This window comes from Drosophila pseudoobscura, chromosome X (genome assembly GCF_009870125.1).
Source record: "Drosophila pseudoobscura strain MV-25-SWS-2005 chromosome X, UCI_Dpse_MV25, whole genome shotgun sequence".
NCBI classification, from domain to species: domain Eukaryota; kingdom Metazoa; phylum Arthropoda; class Insecta; order Diptera; family Drosophilidae; genus Drosophila; species Drosophila pseudoobscura.
The window spans coordinates 38,839,886-38,861,647 of NC_046683.1; the positions used below are offsets into that span (position 1 = coordinate 38,839,886).

At 45.1% G+C, this 21,762-nt stretch overlaps 2 protein-coding genes across 6 annotated transcripts in view; one reads left to right on the top strand and one right to left on the bottom strand.

Moving 5' to 3' along the window:
- Positions 1 to 17,848, bottom strand: part of AdamTS-B (ADAM metallopeptidase with thrombospondin type 1 motif B) — a 20,020-nt gene extending 2,172 nt beyond the window's left edge. The window contains exons 1-7 of one of the 4 annotated variants that reach the window (XM_015186821.2): positions 17,189 to 17,848; positions 3,867 to 4,422; positions 3,643 to 3,805; positions 2,884 to 3,578; positions 2,722 to 2,820; positions 2,539 to 2,652; positions 81 to 227 (exon numbers count right to left, since the gene is read on the bottom strand). In XM_015186821.2, coding sequence (XP_015042307.2) covers positions 81 to 227; positions 2,539 to 2,652; positions 2,722 to 2,820; positions 2,884 to 3,578; positions 3,643 to 3,805; positions 3,867 to 4,213 — 1,565 coding nt within the window. In that variant the 5' untranslated portion in view covers positions 4,214 to 4,422; positions 17,189 to 17,848. Of the gene's footprint in view, positions 1 to 80; positions 228 to 2,538; positions 2,653 to 2,721; positions 2,821 to 2,883; positions 3,579 to 3,642; positions 3,806 to 3,866; positions 4,423 to 9,638; positions 9,753 to 12,706; positions 13,321 to 17,188 lie in introns of those variants that run through there. The other 3 variants (XM_001354422.3, XM_033383415.1, XM_015186822.2) reach the window with 3 other exon arrangements.
- A 122-nt stretch (positions 17,849 to 17,970) lies between these two features.
- ND-75 (NADH dehydrogenase (ubiquinone) 75 kDa subunit) lies at positions 17,971 to 21,048 on the top strand. 2 transcript variants are annotated; one of them, XM_001354423.3, is made up of 6 exons: positions 17,971 to 18,119; positions 18,319 to 18,506; positions 18,575 to 18,906; positions 18,972 to 20,001; positions 20,064 to 20,558; positions 20,621 to 21,048. In XM_001354423.3, the coding sequence occupies exons 2-6, from the start codon at positions 18,324 to 18,326 to the stop codon at positions 20,786 to 20,788; spliced, it is 2,208 nt and encodes a 735-aa protein (XP_001354459.2). In that variant the 5' UTR covers positions 17,971 to 18,119; positions 18,319 to 18,323; the 3' UTR covers positions 20,789 to 21,048. The 2 variants fall into 2 exon arrangements, with proteins under 2 accessions (XP_001354459.2, XP_033239312.1); XM_033383421.1 differs by lacking the exon at positions 17,971 to 18,119 and adding an exon at positions 18,170 to 18,188.
- The last annotated feature ends 714 nt before the right edge of the window (positions 21,049 to 21,762 follow it).

A 21,762-nucleotide genomic window follows, 5' to 3' on the forward strand; every position in this document is an offset into this window, starting at 1 on the left:
TAAAAAAATAGTCCAAATATATGCACATTCAGAATCAGGATCAGGATCAGGATCGCCGGTATCTACTAGCTTCTACTTACTCGAGGAAATGCGTTATGTACTTGCGGCTGCAGTTTGACCAGCAAACCTGCAGCGTGTCTGCTCCAAAGGTAGGCGTCATGATATGGACAATGGGCCCCACCCGGGGATGGCAGCCGATCTTGGCCGTGTCATGGAACATGCCAAAGCTGGGAATGGAAAAAGAATAAAGGAAGAAGAAATTAAAAGTGAATCAACATCTGATAGCAGCAGCAGGATTCAAGAATCCAAAGAACGGAATTGAAGAGATGTATAAGATCTAAAAGATCTATAATCTAAGGAAATAGAAAGGTCACATAGTGTACACATATGTAGAGAAATGCTCGTAGGGAAACAAATTCAAATTCGGTTTGATCGCGTGAAGCTAATGGCTAATACAAAGTTGTAAGCACCTCCTCTTACTTCTCCTACAGCCCCTGCTCCAATCAGTAGTCAAAAACCTGATTATTAGAAAAATAAATTTATCCAATCAAGGGAGACATACGGATACTACAGATATACGTGTAACCGAGCGAAGTGGCAGCAACAATGAAAACCAAAACAAACCGTGAAAAACAAAACACCGGCCCGTGGCGACGTACCGCCTATTGTTCCACCTCATTGACGGGGATTCCTGCGGCCAACACTTACACAACTATCGATCCAATCCAGGGGTAAACCAAACAGATATCCAAATACCCTTTTTGGTGATTAGATACAGATATATGTACTTAGAAAATGTAGTTGGTACTTTTCTGACATACTCAAAGAGTATAGGGGTAAGTGGATTTATGCAACACTTAGAAAAAATCGTTTCCGAGCCCATAAAGTATAGTATATATTCTTGGTGAAGCGGAGGGGAGCCGCACTGACTGAGTACCGCGTATGAAGTAGAGCCGCGGCCTTTGCTACGCTCGATTTAGTTTTTTTTTCTTTGAAGGATTAGAAATGGATGCGTCAAATTCTTCCTAAAGCAGCTATGATCTGGTGTTCACATTTTTACATATCTAGAATATACATATTATAAGAGATACAGATCATAACAATCCAGAAACCAGACGGTAGCAGAGAGGGTGCCGCCTCTGGAACTGGATGACGATTGAGCCGCGGGCGGCGGGTTATGCGACTGTTCCGACTTGTGTTCGGGTTGAGTCAATCGCGGACGGTGATCACGCTAGACTGACTGACGGGCACTTGGCTGCGCTTAAAAGGCGTTTTACAACAAATCCACTTGGCACGAACACCGTGCACACACCGAATCTGAATCTGAATGAATGTGAATGCGAAAGTGTGTGCTCAAACCAGATAAGCCCCAAACGAAACCGGACAGAGACACTGCTCCACCAACACATGACGAGAAGCTAAGCGACGCGATAGCGGTGCGACAGTAGTCTGTGGGGAATCACTGTGAATCACTTTGGGTACAACAATTCCATATTCAAAGTTCAACTGATTACGGAAAGTGGATAGGTGTCCTTCTGAGCGCCTAAGTTTTTATAACGGACTAAACGAAAATAGAGATAGAAACAAAAGATTTCAAAGTCTTGGTTCTCAAATATTTTTGTTTTCTGGATGAGTTTCCATCTTGCTGTCATTGATATTTCAGATCTTTTTAAAAGCGTGGGGCTGCCGCTTCACGTAAGCCCTGGCTTTAAGGAGTCTATTTAAAGAATAAAAAATGGTATTAAAACCAATTCAAAGCCGCTCTAAGCAGTGACTGAGGGGTGATTGAAACAGTGATTGGTACCACTCATCCCTGGCTCTCTAAGCTACTCCGATGATTGCCCCCTGATTTGTGTCTCTGTCGCTGGCGTTGCGCCTCGAGACTAATTAAGTTTGAATTGGGAAAGAAACAGGGGGAACACTGCTGCTGACTGGCACTGGTAAACTGTGGGCGTGAGCAACGCAGGCGATCATTGTCACAACACGCACGCAGGTGTCAAAGCATCCGCCGTGTTCACTTAGTTTTTGCTGCTGGCATTCGATACCTTTTCAAAGGGTATGAAAGATAGCTGACACTTACTTCATCAGAATAAGCGGAAGACGGGCTGAGCCCTACATCTGTCTGAGAGTAGGCTTTTCCTGGACATATTTGAGTGAAAACCAGAAAGAACCAGAATTCTCTAAGCGATATGTTTTTAGCTCAAAATTCTAATCAAAATCTATTTTATAATAATAATCCAATGCTTAATCTTGAGCTCTTGAAAGGGTATCGGCAGTTTCGACTGCATCGCATTGGCCGTTCTTTCTGGCTGCGTTTCCGTTTTGGGTGCGGGGCTGTTGCTGCTGCCTGGCTTCAATTCATTCTTTAAACGAAATGCGCTGGCCATAAGGCTGAAGGCCTGGGGGTCGATGCGTTGGCCGCTGGATCCGTTGCGCCATTGGCCAATGTCTAGTGCCGCAGGTGGCACCGGTCATGCCGACGACTACCGATCTGGTCTATCTGCTGTCGTGAGGGGTCGGTCGTCACGGGGGACTTACTTGTGCCCTAGTTCGTGGGTGATCGTGTGGGCCAGCATGATGCCATTGTCCTCATTGACGCTGCACGACTGCTTTGGCTTGCACATCCCTCCAACGTTAGCCAGGCCTAGGGTCCTGCGAGGAGAATGAAACGCATGGATCACTCACTGGATGTGGATCTGTTCATCTGTGTGCAGCACTTACATGCAGTTGTTGGCGCAAATGTTCTTCCTCGTAATCAGAATGGCGACATCGTGATGGTGCGGATCCTTTTCGCTTCCTTTGTTCAGCTTGTGCTGCCAGCTGTAGAGCGAAAAGGATACAGAATTAAAGTATTCCCCAAATGAGTCAAAAACAAACGATTACCTGCAAAAACGATCGAGATTCTTCTGAGCATTATGTGTGAGATTTAGCTGCTGTTCGGACTCTTCCTCGTCCAGCCGTATGATGCGCACGACAACAATCTCAATGGAGTTGCCGATACTGGGATCTTTGTACAGCGCCGATACCATGTTCATGATCGTCAGCAGATAGCCATTGAGGTCCTTGTGGAAGGCTGTCATTGTGGCATCGGCCACAATAAGCGTCTCCACATGTCTAGGGCTGCTTATGGAGCGCTTCTGCTTGTGCCCCTGTCCTTGACCCTGGGAGTGCGTCTCGTACTTGAATTTCGTGTGCGGCGGCTGGTGGTGGCGATGGCGACGATGCTGCCGGCGATGGAGCTGCTGTTGCTGGCGCCCCCGATGTCCGTGTGCGTGGTGATGGCGACGTATCTGACGCCCCCCCTGGATCTTTACCTTGCCCCTGGCCTGCCACTCCAATCGGGTCTCCATGCGCCGTCTGGGCTCTCGAGTGCCGCAATTGCTGATCGCTAAACCTGCCACAGCTCCTTCTCCTCCTCCTCCTCTTTGTCGATTGTTTTCTTTTTTTCCAGGCTGTTGCTTGGGCTTTACGGAGGATCGCTGAAACATCACATGCGGATGACCGTGCTCTGGATGCGGCTCATGTTGCTTGGAGGGCTCGATGAAGTACTCATTACTGGCAGTCCGTATGTGACCCGCCTAAAGAGAGGAACAGACGCTTTCGATATTGAAACAAACCACAAGAGGTTTCTGGTTTACTCACCAGTCCCGAGCAGGTAGAGATGGCCACATTGGACGACGGCTGGCCCCGCACCTTGCCGTGAAAGTGGCAGTTCAAATGATTCTCGGACAGGGACGAGCGCGTGCGCAGGTCCCGACGGTGTCGCTCCACCACCAAATGGGGGGCCAGAAAATAGTTGTGGGGTCTGCAATCGAATATTTGAAGATTGGGTGGATATCCGGATCATTTTGATCGCTGATATTTACGTGAGCTCCAGGTGCAGCGTCTCATTTTGCAGTGGCAGCTGCAGATGCAGATCCGCCTCATCCTGCTCCTGATCCTCCAAGCTACGGCGCTGTCGATGACGGCGGTGATCCCGAACGTGAGCATACTCCAGAGAGTGCGTCATGAAGGCGCCGTCGGGGTATACGCGCCGTGGCACCACCAGCTCTCCCTGCCCTGTCATCAGCTCGTCCGTGTGGATGCCAAAGAGACTGGTACTGGGACTGATGCTTGTGGTTGCTTCTTCAACTACGAATGATCCGTGGGGATCTGCCTCTGCCTCCAGGACCAGCCACAGAAAGAGCAGCGTGGTCAGGCCAAGGCTCGGCATCCTTATGCGTCGAATGTTGTGTGTCGCCTTTTGGTAGGCTCCTTTCGCTATTTGAAGTCTCCTCCTCTTAGCCCTTAGCCGTTGTCCAGGCGGTGTCTCAGCAGCATGGCAGCGATCGCATTATACGCCCGCGTAGACTCAGGCTAATCTGTTATCCGGGGTCTACAGAGTCCAGGTGTTCCAAAATCCTGGCTAGGTTCGAGATCAATCTGTAATGGAAATTCTGGTTTAATGTCAATCATTTATTGTAAAATGAAAAGGATACACTTAGGTAGAGCCTGAAGTAAAAATAAGCTCCTTCTCTGGCTCCTAGCGTTTCAGATCTTGGGGAGGAGGAGGTGAAGGAGAGATATAGACAGTTGAGATATCGAATCCAATTGAGAGATTGAGGGTATATTTAAGTGGAAGGCCAATGTGTACTCGTAAAAAGGTTCGGCATTTTTGCTTTCCCGAGTGGTCAAGAGAGACAATGGTCCGAAAGACAAGACACGGGCAATTAAATTAAGCAAATAGTTGAAAGGGGTGGCGCGCTTTCAAAGACCGCTTCAGGAACGAACGGAAATGTTGTGAGCCGCGGCATAGGTCGGGGCTCTACTTTTATACCCGGTATTCAGTTAGTATATATTTAAGCTTATTTAAATGACCTTTGGTATCTTTGTTCGCAAAAGGACGAAACGATTTTTTTGCCGAACAAAACGTTCAGAAAAATCGGTAGAAACGTTTTGGAGATTTGTATGTATTATTCTACCGGTTTTCACTTATCTTTAAACTTTTTTGTACATCTGCCTTTTGATACCCGATAGTCAAAAGCATAGGGGTGTATTAGATTTGTGGTGGAAGTGGATGTGTGTAGATGCCAGAAGGAAGCGTTTCCGATCCCATAAAGTATATACATATATATGTATAAGAATATACAAAAGAAAGACAGCGATAGAGGCAGTAACAATAGTAACAGAAATACGAAAGAGAGGCGCAAAGAGCTAAAGCAAAAACAATAAAACGAACACTAAAGTCCGAAGGCCGAAGTTTTGAATACCATTTCCGACCAATCGAATTCAATTAATTTTTGACCACAATTTCCTCGAAATTAAACCGAGGTGCTGTCCTTTGAAAGCTAGCATGTGCTGTTATGTGCAAAAATGTATTTTTTGGCAACGTTCTGAAAGCCAAATCTGGTTGCGTTTGCACGAAAACGAAAGTGTTGTTGCTCTGACCAATTATTTCCGAGCCAAATTTGAGTTTTTATGTATAAAGGCACAAGCTAAATTGGCCTGGTAGTGGTGTCAAGTTAATATTAATGCATCAATGAGTCATCTATTTTTTCCTTTTTCAATTGTGATTAATTTTGTTGTTTAAAAAGCCGTTTACTTTTCATTTTGTCGAGGAAAATGTTCTCGTTTTTAAAACGAAAAAATCTTGCGGAATGTGAAACCGGAAGCACCAATTTACGTGATTTCAAAAGTAAATCGGAAAACTTTTGTGAAAGGGAAAACCGGAGTCTGGCTGTTAGTGTTTGTAAATAGAAATCTCCTGATAAAATAGTCCAAGTTGTTCGATATCAGGTCTATTAATTATATACATTTTGCAGTTTTTTTGGAATTGGAAAATGAATTGGGAATTATGGGCATGGGGTCTGTATAATCTTATGATGTTCTTTGTGCGCGCGATGTGGCACAAAGAACATGTTTTCGATTTTTTGTTTGTCCATGTAGTGACCATTGGTCAGCTCGGTGTGGCCAAGCCTAGCCCTATTAATGATGACTTGCTGCCTTCTTTTCAGGCTAGTGTGTTTGAAGTAGGAGTTTGTGGGGGAGAGATTGAGAATTTGTTGAATCCAGGTAGTCTTTTTATGTGGAGGTCAGGATTTTTGAATTTGAGGTTTGCTTTGAGGGGGTTTGGGTGTAAATGAGAGGATATTTGGCGGCCAGTTTGGCTGAGGTGTCAGCAATGAGTATAATTTTAGGGAAATGTTCGGTAAATAGGTTTGTTGGGATTTTTTATTTTGTGTGTTTTTTTTTGCACTCACAAGATGGTGAGTTATAATATTTTCGTATGCTATCGCTGGCGCCCTGCTCTACAGCGTCAAAGATATGATGTAGCTCCTGCGAGCACAGGCTCATTCTTTTTGATTAAAATCCGTTAGGTTTGGTGTGGTCGTTAGAGGAATCACACAAAAAGGAGTTCCACTCACGAAGCAAGAAACCAAGAACAAATCAGCACCCAGCAACTGCTCTACTGCTGCACTGCATCCTCCAGCATCACATGACAGTCTCGAATGGTACGAGTACACCTATGTACATATATATTATGGGTCACAACAAAAAGAACCTTACCGGTTTTTTTTCGTGCTAGACATGTTTACTCGTTTTTTTTATAGGTTGTACCCTGTTTGAGAACCATACTGTTGTACAAGAATGTGAATGTAAGGATCATTCTCAGCTAAAATTTTAGAGCTTTAGGCGTAATATTCCTTCCATCCTTCCGTTCCCGTAGTAATTATACCCGATACTCAAAATGAGTATTGGGGTATATTAGATTTGTGGTAAAAGTGGATGTGTGTAACGTCCAGAAGGAATCGTTTCCGACCCCATAAAGTATATATATTCTTGATCAGCATCAATAGCCGAGTCGATTGAGCCATGTCTGTCTGTCCGTCCCATTCAGCGCCTAGTGCTCCAAGACTATAAGAGCTAGAGCAACGATGTTTTGGATCCAGACTTTTGTGATATTTCACTGCTACAAAAATATTTCAAAACTTCGCCCCGCCCACTTCCGCCCCCACAAAGGACGAAAATCTGTGGCATCTATATCTTCTAGAGTGCAAATTCTGAACCAGATCGTATAATTATTATAGCCAGAATCAAGAAAACGATTTCATTCTTTCATGGTCGGTTTTGCCAATTGCAAAATATGAGTTCAAGGATCTCAGAACCCATAAAAGCTAGAGCAACCAAATTTGGTATCCACACTCCTGTGATATCGCGCATTCGCCCCCGCAAAGGACGAACATCTGGGGCATCCACAAATCTCTGAGACTATTCACGCTAGAGTAAACAAATTTAGTATCCTGTTAGATCTCACTATAAAACGTATATCTCAAAATTTCGCCCCACCCCCTTCCGCCCCCACAAAGGACGAAAATCTGTTGCATCCACAATATTGCAGATTCGAGAAAACTAAAAACGCAGAATCATAGATAACGACCATATCTATCAGATTGCTGAATCTGGATCAGATCAGATAATTTTTATAGCCAAAAGGAACAAATCAATTTGCAGTGGCTACGCAGCGCCCGACGTCACGCTCAGACTGATTTTCTGTCTCTCTCGCACGCACTCTTTGTCGTGTCGTTTAATATTCGCGGCCTCTGCCGGAGGGGAGCCATACTGACTAAGATTCGGGGATAAATGTAGAGTTGCGGCGTCCGCAGCAACTTACAACGTTCCCCCTCGTTTTTCGATAGTTTTCCTCTGAGGCGGAACATTCAAGTTTATTTACAATTATTTTAAAAATTAAATTGAAAATGTCAAAAGGGGTGGATTTGAAATTAGGTTAACCTCGGCTTCAGAACCGAAGGCAATTTATAGCTTGTCGTGTCTTGTCGTGGTAAAGAGGCAGACGCTTCTGCAACGCCATAAGGTTACGCCCTGACTCTCTTCGTTAGATATCGTTGCCTTTAGAGCTGAAAATCTTGACTCAAATTTATCCTTTACGATTATATGTTCTATAATCTTAGCTCAAGGAACGGTTTACTCGTGTACATCGTAACGCCCACCTCTGCAGGGGGTATTTCCCGCAGAGACAGCACTCTCTGCCGCTCAGTCTGTCTGTTCGACAATCGAAGCAGCAACAAGACGACAACTTAGTTATTCAAAAGATAAACGCAGTCAACGGCAGATCGGCTGTTATCACGATCACGGTTTGTAATTTATGATAAATGTTGGCAATTCCATTAATAAAATTAAACAAAAGCTCATTAGCTTCAAACGCTGACTTTTGCAAACAGGGAAAAAAATAATCAAAAAAAGAGAAGCAGACATCTTTCAGAGAAACCAAAAGAAAGAGAAAGGAAGGTTTATGCATACCCTGCAAAAAAAATAAGAAAGAGATTTTATTTTTCATTGAAGCCAAACCGGCCGACCGAGGGGCGCTGCCGCATAACGCAAAAAAAGATAGAGGGATACGCTTCCAAGGTTCCTTCTGTAGTTTCTTCCTTTAGTGAGTGACAAACACAATCCTAAATCCACTCAAGAGAACTTTCCATCAGCAGACGGGAGAAAAGAGCATACCCGTCAACGCCAATGACCTTGGCAATGGCGCCAGCGGCACAGGTGCCGTTCCCCAAATCCCCCAAATGGCCATAATAATGATGATCGTAAAATATCGTGGACATTAAAAAATTCCCATTCGCACCCGAAACCCGATTCAATACGGTGACCGTTCTTCTATTCCCATTCCCCATTTCCATTCTCATTCCTGTTTCTGTATTTATTCTGCGAACAGAATTGAATTTCAATTCGCGGCGTAACTTGAAAGAGTTCCCGGCAGAGGTAGAAATTAGCAAGCGCCACATGATCGTCAGACCGCTCTATGTCTGTCTGTCTTTCTCATTATGCTGCAGTGCCTCTTCTTGGGATGGCGGGGCCAGGCGCCACTTTTAATTATCAATCAATCAATCAATCACAGCCGCCGCCGTGTCCGTCGCCTTACGGCTCCCTCCATTAAATGAATGTCAGCCAATGATTGCAGAGCCGCCTGCAAACTGTCTCCCTCTACCATTTACCCCTCCATCTGCATCTCTCCGTTCCGTTGGCTCGTCTCCTCCTTCCAGTTGCATTGCCTTCATCTTCGTCTTCATCCGATGATCGATGATCAATGGATGGTCCGATCGTTCGATTCATTCGTTGTGCATCGCTGGCACTGCATTTGACTGAGAAAATATCAAGGAAGAGAAACGAGAGGGAGTTGCTTCCCTATGGGGATACCATAACATAAACACACTTTTCGAGCCATCTTTCCATTATCTTTATCCAATTTGTTACCTCTTTTTGTTCAGATTAGTCCTTATTATACCACTCAAAGAGTATGGGGTTACATTAGATTTGTAGTGGAAGTGGATGTGTGCAACAGCCAGAAGGAAGTATTTCCCATAAAGTACGTATATATATATTCTCGATCAACATCTATAGCCGAGTCGATATAGCCATGTCGGCCTGTCCGTCCGTCCGAATTCATGAACGCCTAGATCACAGAGGCTCAGAGACAAAATTAAATATTGTATCAAAACTCTTCTCATATCACACTTATATATATATATATTTCAAAATTTCGCCCCGCCCCACAAAGGACGAAAATCTGTGGCATCCAAAATTTTGAAGATACGAGAAAACTAAAAAACAGAATTATAGAGAATGACCATATTTACCAGAGTGCAAAAGCTGGATTAACGAATCAAAGAATCTCTCTCTGTCTGTCTCTCTCACACACAAACTCTGTCTCGGTCAATGTGCATGATCTGGTGGAAGTGAGCGAATAAAACGCTTGGTGTTAGTGTGGAAATATAACAAAAGAGACAGATCTAAAAAATAAATGTAAATAAAAATGTTTACAGATAAAATCGAATATATAGAAATCTCGCAAACGGTAAGAGCAAACAGCGATACCAAACGACCTATATAAATATATTGCTTAAATTACATAAATAATAAGCTCACATACATCAATACTGATTGAGTACCGGATATAAAGTAGAGTCGCGGTACTTACCGCGGCTCACATGTTTCTGCTCGTTTAATTTTTCTTTTGGGCAGTTTTTTTGCTTTTTTATTTTTGGTTATTCATGGGATCCATCGATGATCGGATTGCTTTTCAGTGATAAATATTTTTTGCCAAGCAAAGGCCAAATTAAGATCCAATCTACTAATTTACAGATGGCTCTTCCTCCTCCCCTTTTCTTCCACATCCGCATATCCATATCCGTAGAGAATCATCCTAAACAACCAAGAACCAAAAAAAACCCTCTTTTGGCTGCAAGCTGGCAAATTTCCGATTTCACTTTGTCTCTAGCCTAAAGCCAAAAGCAATTTGTACGCCCACCAGACCTTATGCCCCAATGCTGCATGCTCCATGCTCCATGATCCATGCCCAGACTAGGCACAGTCTCGACTCGACCAGACCATGCCAAAGTAAAGCAAAGCAGAGCAGAGTCAGGCCCCTTAGCTGGTAGCTCCAGCTTGCTTCATTCATACGTCATACGAGTATGAGTATGTTTTGCGACGCGTTGCCTGTAGTTTCATTCAAAAACACACACTCGCCTGCAGTTGCGGTCGCAGTCGCAGTCGGACTGGCACTGGCACTGGCACTCACACATACGAATGAATACCCATAGGCACATGGAGGTGGAACAACGAGTGTGTGTTTGAGTGTTGTATACCCTTTCCTCCAGCGATCCCACTCTTTCGACCACTTCTGACAACTTATTTTGCCCTTTAAAGACTGGCAAAAGAAAACAGCTCGTCTGTCTGATCTTTCTGTTTTTATACAATAGAATATTCAAACCAAACCATTCGTATTACATCTACGGGCTGTGTTTATTTCTTTATTAATGGAATGTTTTAGATCTTCATCATATTCATATTCGTATTCCCCGCATTTGCTTGGACACATTTCCCTGAACAAAATACAAGTAAATCGCTCGGGGCGAGTGGTCACTATTCAAAAGGAATGCATCCGTTCGCTTAGGCGAATTCGGTACATAGTATCAACTTCATTCGGCGATTGTGCCTAGTGTTCCATTACAGATATTACAGTGGATTTCTTACAGATGTATGTATCCGATATCTCTGAAATATTTCCCCACATCCCTCTCTGTAATGCAGTGAATGCGCTGAATCAGTCGCAAAGTAATGCCGTTTATCGGTGATAACTGCTTTGTGATTCAAGGAATAAGAATGAAATATGAGTTCAAAGAGTTTGAATTGAAATGGGTTACCTATTTAATATATTTTGCTTAAAAAACTTTCACAATTTCCAAATTTCACTCACTAACATGTCTCTATAATATTTTTTTGAATCTTGAAGTGTATCCAAATCATCGGTCCACAGAAGTTGTGTTTTCTTCCTTGTTTTTATTTTATCACGATTTTGTTCATGAATGAAATACAAATATTTACGTAAAACGACGACGCTTCGCTCTGCTCTGTCGTTGGCCACGATTGAGAGTTGGGTTGGGTCCCTGTCTCTGGGTCTGGGTCTGGCTCTGGCTCCGTCTCCATTTCCATCTCCATCTCCAACTCCGGCCCCCGCAACCCATTTAACATCCCAGGCTTATCTGAATCTGCATCTGTATCTGTGTATCTGGTGTTTGGGGGCTGCCTGCCTGCTGCTGTTGTCTCGCGGGGCACATATTTTAATTTCTTCAGCTTCGGTCGTAGCGTCGATAGGCATGTGGGCCGAAGATGTATTTTTATGGCAGGCAGCGTCGTCGTTCGATTTATTATTTCATTTGTGTTAATACCGAGTAACATACATATACATACGATCAGAGGTATATAAAAACATACAGACATATTTATATACGGAATGGGTGACGAACCTCTGACTCCCACGGATGGAGGAAGTGCTTCTCCGTTTCCCATAGACCACCGCTCGGGATTTCTCGGGAATGTTCGTGAATGGATCCGATAGGATTGGATCGGACCATCATTTAATGTGATTTTATTTATTATGACACAAGCACACAACATTGTTGTTGTTTTTGTTGTTGGTGTGACCATAAACTCATGACCTGTGGTTTTTTCCTGTTGCTTTTTTAAAACGTTTTCGGAAGTTACTTGTGGCGTGGTAGTGAGATAAATTTGGTTTTTAGTTGCTTTTTTCTCTGCGCTGAGATCACACAGGAAATTAGCTTTATACAAATGAACCTACATATGTACATTAATAAATGTAACAAATGCATTCTGTATAGTATATATACATATTTACATATGTACATATATCCCTGTGTATCTGCGTATTTGTGGAAGAAGCAGTCAAAAACAAAAACAAAATCCCACTTGAAAGAGTAGCGTAAAAGAGCAGGCATACCGCTGTGATAAGATATGAGAGATCTGTTGGGAACTTCGTTAAATTGTGGCATGATATGAAATGTTGGGGGGAAGAGGCGGTTTAGCACATGTCGACGCGTGTATTTGCTAAAGAATATAGTTTTGCAAGTGATGCATCAAAAGGAATTTATCTTAATATCTTATCAACAAGGATTGATTTTGAGGATATTTTTCTTTTTTGTCTGTATTGTACATAAAATGCTTATTGCCACTTGTTCTTAGAGGAGGTTTCACTGTGGTCCTTCTGGGGATCTACATATTTCCCATTCTGATGTCTAGCAGATTTTAGGATCGAAGGATGATCGTGACATTATATGATTTTTACATCTATCTTTTAAATCAGATATCGTGGGAGCCGAAGGTAAATTATTGCTGCGCTGCCACTCACCGAGTCCACAAATCCAAATCCGAATTCGAGCCCCAAGATTCCGAATCCAATTCTGAATGCGGCGCTGCTGTAGATGAAGCCCGCAAATATTTTAACCGCAAACAAAGCCGACAACGGACAACGACGAATCGGCGACAAAGCAGAGAGAGACAGCAACGACGATGGAGACGACGGCGATGATAATGATGTCAGGTAGGAATACAGAATGCTCTCTGTTGACGGCTTTTGGGGTTTCAGTTTCGGTCTCGAGCTTCTGTTACTCTTTCACAACACAACAACAACAAAACAAAGAGAGGCGGTTTTACGTAGGCTATTTCACAATTCAAATAAAAACGGAAATTAGATTTCGGCGCCACTTTTCTCGGAAAACACACACAAAAAACAACACCAAAACTATAAAAAAGGAAACGTTCTATGTATTTTCAAAAATCACAATCGACGCGACTCACGGATCACAGATCACGGATTAGGCAGATGACAATAGATATTGGATCCGATCTTGCGCACGTACCGAACACAGAGTCGGCGCAACGAATGGGCAACGTTTGTTTTTTTGAGAGAGCCTCAGCCGCCGATCGGACTCAGACCTCAGACTAAGTGGAAATTGCAAAGCGCCGCTGGTTTTATTTGAAGGAAAGCATACTACCAAGGTACAACTAAATAAGGTGCAGCCATTCGGCGCTTAAGTGGCCTAAGTTCTTTGCCATCTTCTTTTCCTCGAGACATATTGCAGAGCAAAAACGAGCGGGAACATTGCGTTTTTACCCGATTTTCAGCCAGTATATATGTGGAGTTATGATTTATGTGTAACCTATACAATAAATTGTATACGTAATTAAACGTATTCTGTATGACCATCCGAATCACTTTCTCAAAAAACTTATTCCAAACCATCGCTCATCCATGGCGAAGGGCAGGGGAACCGCAGGTCGTGTCAAACCAGCCGTAAGCGCCTGAATTGGTCTCGGAGCCAATAACTAACAATAACTCTCTCTCTGGCTGTTGGCATCGCTGTTCGCAAGAGGGCCCAATTGATTTATTAGTTTCTTCAGGATTATATTATTCAGATCTCTAGAGAGAAATAGGCGAGCCACTACCGCTAGTCTTGTTCTAATGATATTTCTTGCACTTTGTTTATCCCCTTTCCACCTATTTGATTAGAACTTTAGAGTATTCTATGTGTTCCAATGTAGTGTCGCTCTCTCATGAGCGGGAGGAAATGAGAGAAAATGGGTAAACACGTGGAAGGGGGCACCGTGGACACAGCAAGTTTATTTGTTCATTCTGGCTATAATAATGATACGATCTACACCAGATTCAATTTAATATCAGGTATCATCAAAATTGCGGATGCCACAGATTTCCGTCCTTTGGGGGGGCGGGCGAAATTTTGAAATACACTTATCAGAGTGAAATACCAGAGGATTCTGGATACATTTGATTGCTTTAGATCTTATAGTCTCTGAGATCTAAGCGCTCATCGGTACACACGGACATACAGTCATGGCTATATCGACTCGGCTATTCATGCTGATCAATCAACATACCTTATGGGTTATATAAATGCTTCCTTCTGGGTGTTACACACATCCACTTCCAGCATAAAAATCTAATACACCCCTAGTCTTCGAGTACCGGGTATAAAAAGAAACACAGTATAGACGTTTGGAGGCGCATGACGCTACACTATAGGACCCAGTAGTCAGTTGTACTCGTATATAGGTATGTAATCTTTTGACTAATGTAACTTTTCTAACTCTTTCCACCTAATGACCAATATTCGAGCTCTGAATATTTGCCTGTACTCCTTTGAGTAATGAATGAATTAATGAATAGTGGACATAATCTAATGTAAGCCCACAAAAATTTAAAAAATTGGTAACTTTTGGCAGCACAAAAAGAGGACGCTCCTACCTGTAGGATAATTATACCATGCATACTACCGCAATACTGGGGGGAGCCCGGTGTCGACGAGAGCAGCCCCCAGACAGAGCCGAGCGATCGCAATCGAGAGCCTAACACCAGTTTTGTCTCTAGCGCGGTACTGCCAGCAGCGCAGTCAGCACACAGATCGACCGAACTACTGTCTGTGTGACCCCCAACGCGGGCCAAAGGAAATGCTGCGCTGTCACTGCTGCTGCTGCCTCGACGCTGCCGACAGTGACCCTGTGGTGTAGTTGACCGGGCTCTGTCAAATGGGTGGAAAAGGAAATGAATGAGTCAAGACAGTAGGTACTAAAGGCAGAGAGCAATCATGGTCGAGCTGAGCGAATATTTGATACCTTTGCTGTGGGGATGCCAGTGAGAAAGAGAGATTTTTCTAGGTCCTAATTTAGGATAACCCGCAGGAAGGGAGAGAGAAACAGAATAATGAGCGAAAAACCACTTGTCTTACATTCTTTCTCTCGTTTGCATTCGGCTCCTTGCTAAGACACTACATCGACTGCGGTCACATCCTCCTTCCATGCTCAGGATAAGAAAAAATGTCTTTGTGTAAGGTGAAGAATTTCTGCTCTTCGAAGATCCAATTTTTGACAGCGACTCTCTGGTTTGACACAACCAAAACCAAAGACAATATAAATAGTAAGATGAGTAACGACCATGCATTTCAATGGTCATATGCAGCGAGGTTTTTCGGAAGAGACGAAATACTCGCTGTCTCGCTCGCAAAGGCTCGAGAGAGAATACAGATCTAATATAAAAAAAACGGCTTGCATGTGGGAGTATGCACAAAAGCCGCCTATTTCAGAACCGAAAGCATGCTTATGAAATTTCTTCTTTGAAAATCGTTTTGCGGATTATTTTCTTATTATTATTTTTTATTAATTTGTACTAATTAAATTTCATAACAAATTTGAGGCAAATCGTTTTCTGTGCAAATATAAATGCATACGTACTTCAAAAATATTTTCTTATTGACGCACGCTGAATACCCTAAAGGCAATTATTCTAATGTGAATTCATTTATGAAATGCATTATGTATTTGTACATATGTAAGTGCATTCGCTCATAATATTATATTCGTTTCGTTATTAAACAAAATTTTCATATAGAGAATATACCATATAAAATCTGTTTTTTATATTGTGGACGAGCGTCTTCAAAACGTGTCATAATCTCAAATGAATTCTAAAGTAATGGTCTACGCTTCGACAGCGCCATCAAAAAAACCCAATAAAAGCAGGCAGACCAAAAATGTTTGAGAGTCGTGTGCACACATACAGATACATAAATCTTTACGTCATGTATAAAACGAGAGAGCGGCTGACTCTTGAGCGCTCTCGCTTTGGCTTTGAACAAAATTTTAAGAAAGCCTGGAGCCAGCTCTGAAGCCAGGCAGAAAAAATCAAGTACAAAAAATTTGTATGGCGCTACTCATCTTACTATGTATTTGTATTGTCTTTGACCAAATGTGTGACGATCGTGAGAGAGCTCTCTGGAAATGTGTCACCCTATACAAATACACTTTGGATAATCATCTTCTTTCGGCACTGTCTCACCCATGATGCAATTATAAATATGCTATATAATTGCATCATGGTCTCACCCTTCTCTCACCTCCTTATCTCCTTTGTCTCTCCCCCACTGTTCGTGGATTCGAATCCGCCAATTGTGATCGTTCACTGTACTGCCATGAGTTCTCCAGTTGCGGTGTTGGGGGACTCTGTGGATGTACGCCATATAATTATAATCATATCATGCATATCTGCCTTTTGACGACGATCCGCAGGAATGGCTGCCAGCCTGTCTTCTCATCTTCCTCGCTTGCCGGCGCAGAGGGCGAGTGCTCCCATCAAGGACACCGTTAAATGCTAGCCCCTGCCCACTGCCACAAAAAGAGGAGTAAATTGCTTAAAATTATCACATACTAAAGCTGCTGCAGGGAGCAGGTCTGCACTGGGTACCCCATCACGGATGAGACAAATCACATTATTAGCCGTCGCCGGTGCCGGTGCCGGTGCCGCCGCCGTCGTGTTGTCCATCGTGCGTCCTGTTGTTGCACGTTATTTTTAAAATTTTCGTTCGGCCCCTTTTGATTTTAGGCGCCAAGCCGCTGTTGCCGGCGTTTGGCCGCAAATTGTGGCGACACGTCTGGAGCGTGGCAGCAGCAGAAGCAACACACAGACACACAAAAGATATGTACATATGTATAAAGCGATAATGCTAAGAAGAAAAAACTATATCACACATACACCTGAGCGGCGGGGGCAGCGTCAGAGAAGAGGGAGAGACAAAACCGAGATACAAGATAAGAGACAGCCAACAGGCGCCCAGACGGCCGACGCGGCGACGACGCCGACGCCAACGATGAAGACGCAGCATCGCATCGCATCTCCAATGCCCCGATGCCAAGAGATATCAAGCGGGTCGGATGGGATAGGATCGGATCGGGACCAAACGGTCTCAGGTCTGGGGCTCTGTTGCTCAATTAACAATGAAAAGTCGGACTGGTACGTCATAATATATTTTTATCTGATTACCTGGCAGCGATACCCTGGCGATAGAGGTGAGCGCGTGTGTGTTGACACGCCAGATATGTAGATTACCGCTCTCCAGATTTCTGGATTCATCTAGAGAGAGAGCCACCATGATCCTTTGACGATGACAGCTCGTGTCACGCACTCACCTCTATCAGCGTGGCCCAAGACGAGACAGTGGCGCCGTTCGCCAGGGACGGCTCCCACAGAATCGTGCGTCAGTCTGTCCAGACAGGGTAGATGGTGGCTCCAAGCGACATTCAGCCAATTGTGGTTATTGCTGTTGTAATTTTTCGCGTGACTCTCATGTCAAGATTTGATCTTACTTGTGGCGTCGGCGTTGGCGGCAGGCGGCTGTCCCGAAGTTGTAGTCGCATCAATGATGCGCCACATGTGTCCCCGGCACCGGTAGGTTTGCCAAATTAGCCATATTTTAGTTGAACCTGTTCATTTTGTTTATTCGCGAGCTCGGGGAAAACTATAAACACTAATTAAGGCTTTATATCACATTTTTTACTACAAACTTCGTTTTCTTTCTTTCTATTTGTGTGTGTATAAAACAGGTGGCGCCATAGTTGATTCTTATTTGAATTTCAACACAAATACGTTTACATGGGAATGGTGATTCGAAGTAAACAAAACTCGAACAGCTGTGACGAACCGCGTTGCCAACTAATTGAAAAAAGTTCGGCCGCAAGAAAAACAGATTTAATAAAATGAAATAATGGTATAATTTAATATGAGATCCAATCAATATGGACATAATTTAGTCAAAAAATTTCTCTTAAAACCAGATCTGCTGAGTTTTTGCTATCCGCAGAGGTCAGCTGTCAAACGTGCAGTTGGCAACGCGGCAGTCACAGTTCGACTGTCAAAAGCGATAAAAAAGTTGTCTCCGCATCGAGAATTCAAATAAATATTTTCCAGCATTTCGGTAGGTTTTGCTCGATCTGTTCCGCAGCCACGCAGCTCCTCGAATTCCCGTGAAGTTTTACATCCCCCGGTACATACAATTATGAGGAAAAACAGTTACAGCGGGCACAAATCGATAGTTGACCAATGTTGCCAGGCAGCTTACTTATGTAATTGTTAGGAAAGAGGATTGCAGTTTTTGTGGTTGCTTCTCGTTGCAGAAAATATGATACGTGCACCGCTTGTCAAGGCGCTGGGCGCACTGGGCTCACCCACACATCAGATCGCCAGCCGAGCGGTGCGCACCAGCGCCATCGTGGCCCAGACACCGGCCAAGGCGCCCGAGAAAATCGAGGTCTTTGTGGATGATATTCCCGTGCAGGTGCTGCCTGGGACCACAGTGCTGCAGGTGAGTGTGTTGGCATCGTAATCCGACAGTGATCATCCATCATTTCCATCCATTCCCCGTCTGGGCAGGCTGCAGCCCTGGTCGGCGTTGAGATTCCGCGCTTCTGCTATCATGAGCGCCTAGCTGTGGCCGGAAACTGCCGCATGTGCTTGGTGGAGGTGGAGAAGAGTCCCAAGCCGGTGGCCGCCTGCGCCATGCCCGTCATGAAGGGCTGGCGCATCAAGACCAACTCGGATCTGACGCGCAAGGCTCGCGAAGGCGTCATGGAGTTCCTGCTGATGAACCATCCTTTGGACTGTCCCATTTGCGACCAGGGGGGCGAGTGCGATCTTCAGGATCAGGCTATGGCCTTTGGCTCCGATCGATCCCGCTTCACGGACATAAACTACACCGGCAAGCGGTAAGAGTTCTGCGATCCTTTCAAATCCTCCTGCTGATTGCATCCTTATTTTCTGTCGAGTGCAGCGCCGTGGAGGACAAGGATATTGGGCCGCTGGTGAAGACCATCATGACCCGCTGCATCCACTGCACCAGATGCGTTCGCTTCGCCTCAGAAATTGCCGGCGTGGACGATTTGGGCACCACCGGACGCGGCAACGACATGCAGATCGGTACCTACGTGGAGAAGCTCTTCCTCTCAGAGCTCTCCGGGAACGTGATTGACTTGTGCCCCGTAGGTGCCCTCACCAACAAGCCCTATAGCTTTGTGGCCCGCCCCTGGGAGATCCGCAAGGTGAGCAGCATCGATGTCCTGGACGCCGTTGGCAGCAACATCGTCGTTAGCACCCGCACCAACGAGGTGCTGCGCATCCTGCCCCGCGAGAACGAAGACGTCAACGAGGAGTGGTTAGCGGACAAGTCCCGCTTCGCTTGCGACGGACTCAAGCGCCAGCGCTTAGTCGCCCCCATGGTGCGCATGCCCAACGGCGAGCTGCAGGCCGTGGAGTGGGAGGGAGCGCTCATTGCGGTGGCCAAGGCCCTCAAGAAGGCCAATGGACAAGTGGCCGGCGTTGCGGGACAGCTGGCCGACGTTGAGGCCATGGTGGCGCTCAAGGATCTGGTCAATCGCCTGGAGGGCGAGACGCTCGTCACCGAGCAGGGGTTCATCAAGGGCTCCGGTACCGATGTGCGAGCCAATTATTTGCTCAACAGCACCATTGCCGGCCTGGAGGAGGCCGATGCCGTTCTCTTGGTCGGCACTAATCCCCGCTACGAGGCTCCCCTGGTCAACACGCGGCTGCGCAAGGCCTATGTCCATAACGAGTCGCAGATTGCCTCCATTGGTCCCAAGATCGATCTGTCGTACGAACACGACAACCTCGGTTCCGATCCTGTCCTCATCAAGGACGTCTGCTCTGGCTCTCACGCCTTCTCCAAGGTGCTCGAGGGCGCCAAGAAGCCAGCCATTATCATTGGTGCCGATCTCCTGGAGCGCGAAGATGGTGCCGCCATCCATGCCACCATCGTGGAGTATTGCCAGAAGCTCAAGAAGCCAGTGAGTCGCTCTTCATGCATCTCTCTTGTATTATTACGATTATTGCTTTGCCGCAATTGCAGGAGTGGAACCCCTTCAACGTCTTGCAGAATAATGCCGCCCAGGTGGGAGCCTACGATGTGGGTTACCAGCCGGGAGCAGATCGCGCCGTCAAGGCCCAGCCCAAGGTGCTGTTCCTGCTGAATGCCGATGCCGGCAAGGTGACCCGCGAGCAGCTACCCAAGGACTGCTTTGTGGTGTACATTGGATCGCATGGCGACAATGGAGCCTCCATTGCCGACGCTGTGCTGCCTGGTGCCGCCTACACGGAGAAGCAGGCTATCTACGTGAACACGGAGGGCAGACCCCAGCAGACATTGCCGGGCGTGTCGCCGCCGGGCATGGCCCGCGAGGACTGGAAGATACTGCGTGCCATCTCTGAGGTGGTGGGCACCCCGCTGCCCTACGACACACTCGACGAGCTGCGCGCTCGCCTTGAAGATATTTCGCCACATCTGACGCGCCTCGGAGAGCTGGAGTCAGCTGGCTTCAATGACACCGGTGCCCAGGCTGCCATCGTGAGTAGACCCTGGGTCTTTATCTATTCTCTGTGCCTTATGCACGACCTTTCCTTTTGCAGAGCAAATCCATCGGCGGCGGAGCCATCGATGTGAAGCAGAAGGAGCTGCGCGACTACTTCATGACCGATGCCATTTCACGCTCCTCCCTCACCATGGCCAAGTGCATATTGGCGGTCAACAAGCAAAAGCGGCAGGACGAGCAGGCCAAGCAGAGCGTGGCCATCTAGACCTCCTACCCCTGATATAACTACTTATTAATTAATGCTCTATATATTTTTTTTAACTTTGCTTCCGCCCCCGTCTCCTTAAGAACAGAACAGTCAGCAGGAGGAGTCGCAGCAGGAGTAATCGCCGGCATAGAACAGCCTTGGCGGAGCTCTAGGCATTGTGAAATGTCTTTCAAGTTGTTCAAAACGAAACAAAAAATAAATAATTATACAATACGTGAAAATAGGAAAAACCAAAATAAACAACAAATAGACAAATACAAAATAATCTTCGGACGGAGCTTTCCCTGCAGATGGGATTCCGGATACCCCTTTCCACTCAAAAGAACCCACGAAGGTTACCCCTCATTCTGATGATGCTATGGCCATCCCGCTCTTAGTCATTTGGAGAAAGCGATTCATTTAAGTTGAACTCGATATATTGGGTGTCGCTTAAAGAGGAATATTGTTCAGAGGTTCTTGGGTCCTTAAGCTTGAAATACAGATAGATATAATGCCATATCCTGTACAATTTAGTCTCTATAATGTCGAATGTCAGATTATAATTTAAGCTGAATAATCCTCAAGCTGTAAGGTTTCTTGGAGAGAACTCACCAAATATGCAACGAAAATTGCATAGGAATATTTAAAACTCTAAAAACCAACCAGCAAATAAGGAAGGATATAATAATAGGCAAAGTAAAAAGTGTCTTAGAACATTATAAGCCATTCGTCTTTCGAAGCACGATACATCATAGCAATAGTTCGAACTAACTTGGGCTTCAAGTTTTTCTCTACAAGCAATCATCCTTGTCTGTTGAGGATGACCCATTATGGGCCCCTATTTTTGATTGCCACAAGTAATTCCACCTTTAATCCCCAAATGTCAATTCATTTTTGTCCTGGCTTCACTTGTCTGAAAGGCTCACCAATAACTGAGTGACCTCCTATAAAATTACTGTCTGAGGAGTCATTGGTCAAGGGTCAAGGTCCAC

Bases quoted from the DNA above. Each gene is read 5' to 3' on its own strand.
- ND-75 (XM_001354423.3), top strand. From the start codon at position 18,324: ATGATACGTGCACCGCTTGTCAAGGCGCTGGGCGCACTGGGCTCACCC. The intron at 18,507-18,574 runs GTGAGTGTGTTG...CCGTCTGGGCAG, and splicing joins CTGGGACCACAGTGCTGCAG to GCTGCAGCCCTGGTCGGCGT. The intron at 20,559-20,620 runs GTGAGTAGACCC...TTCCTTTTGCAG, and splicing joins CCGGTGCCCAGGCTGCCATC to AGCAAATCCATCGGCGGCGG.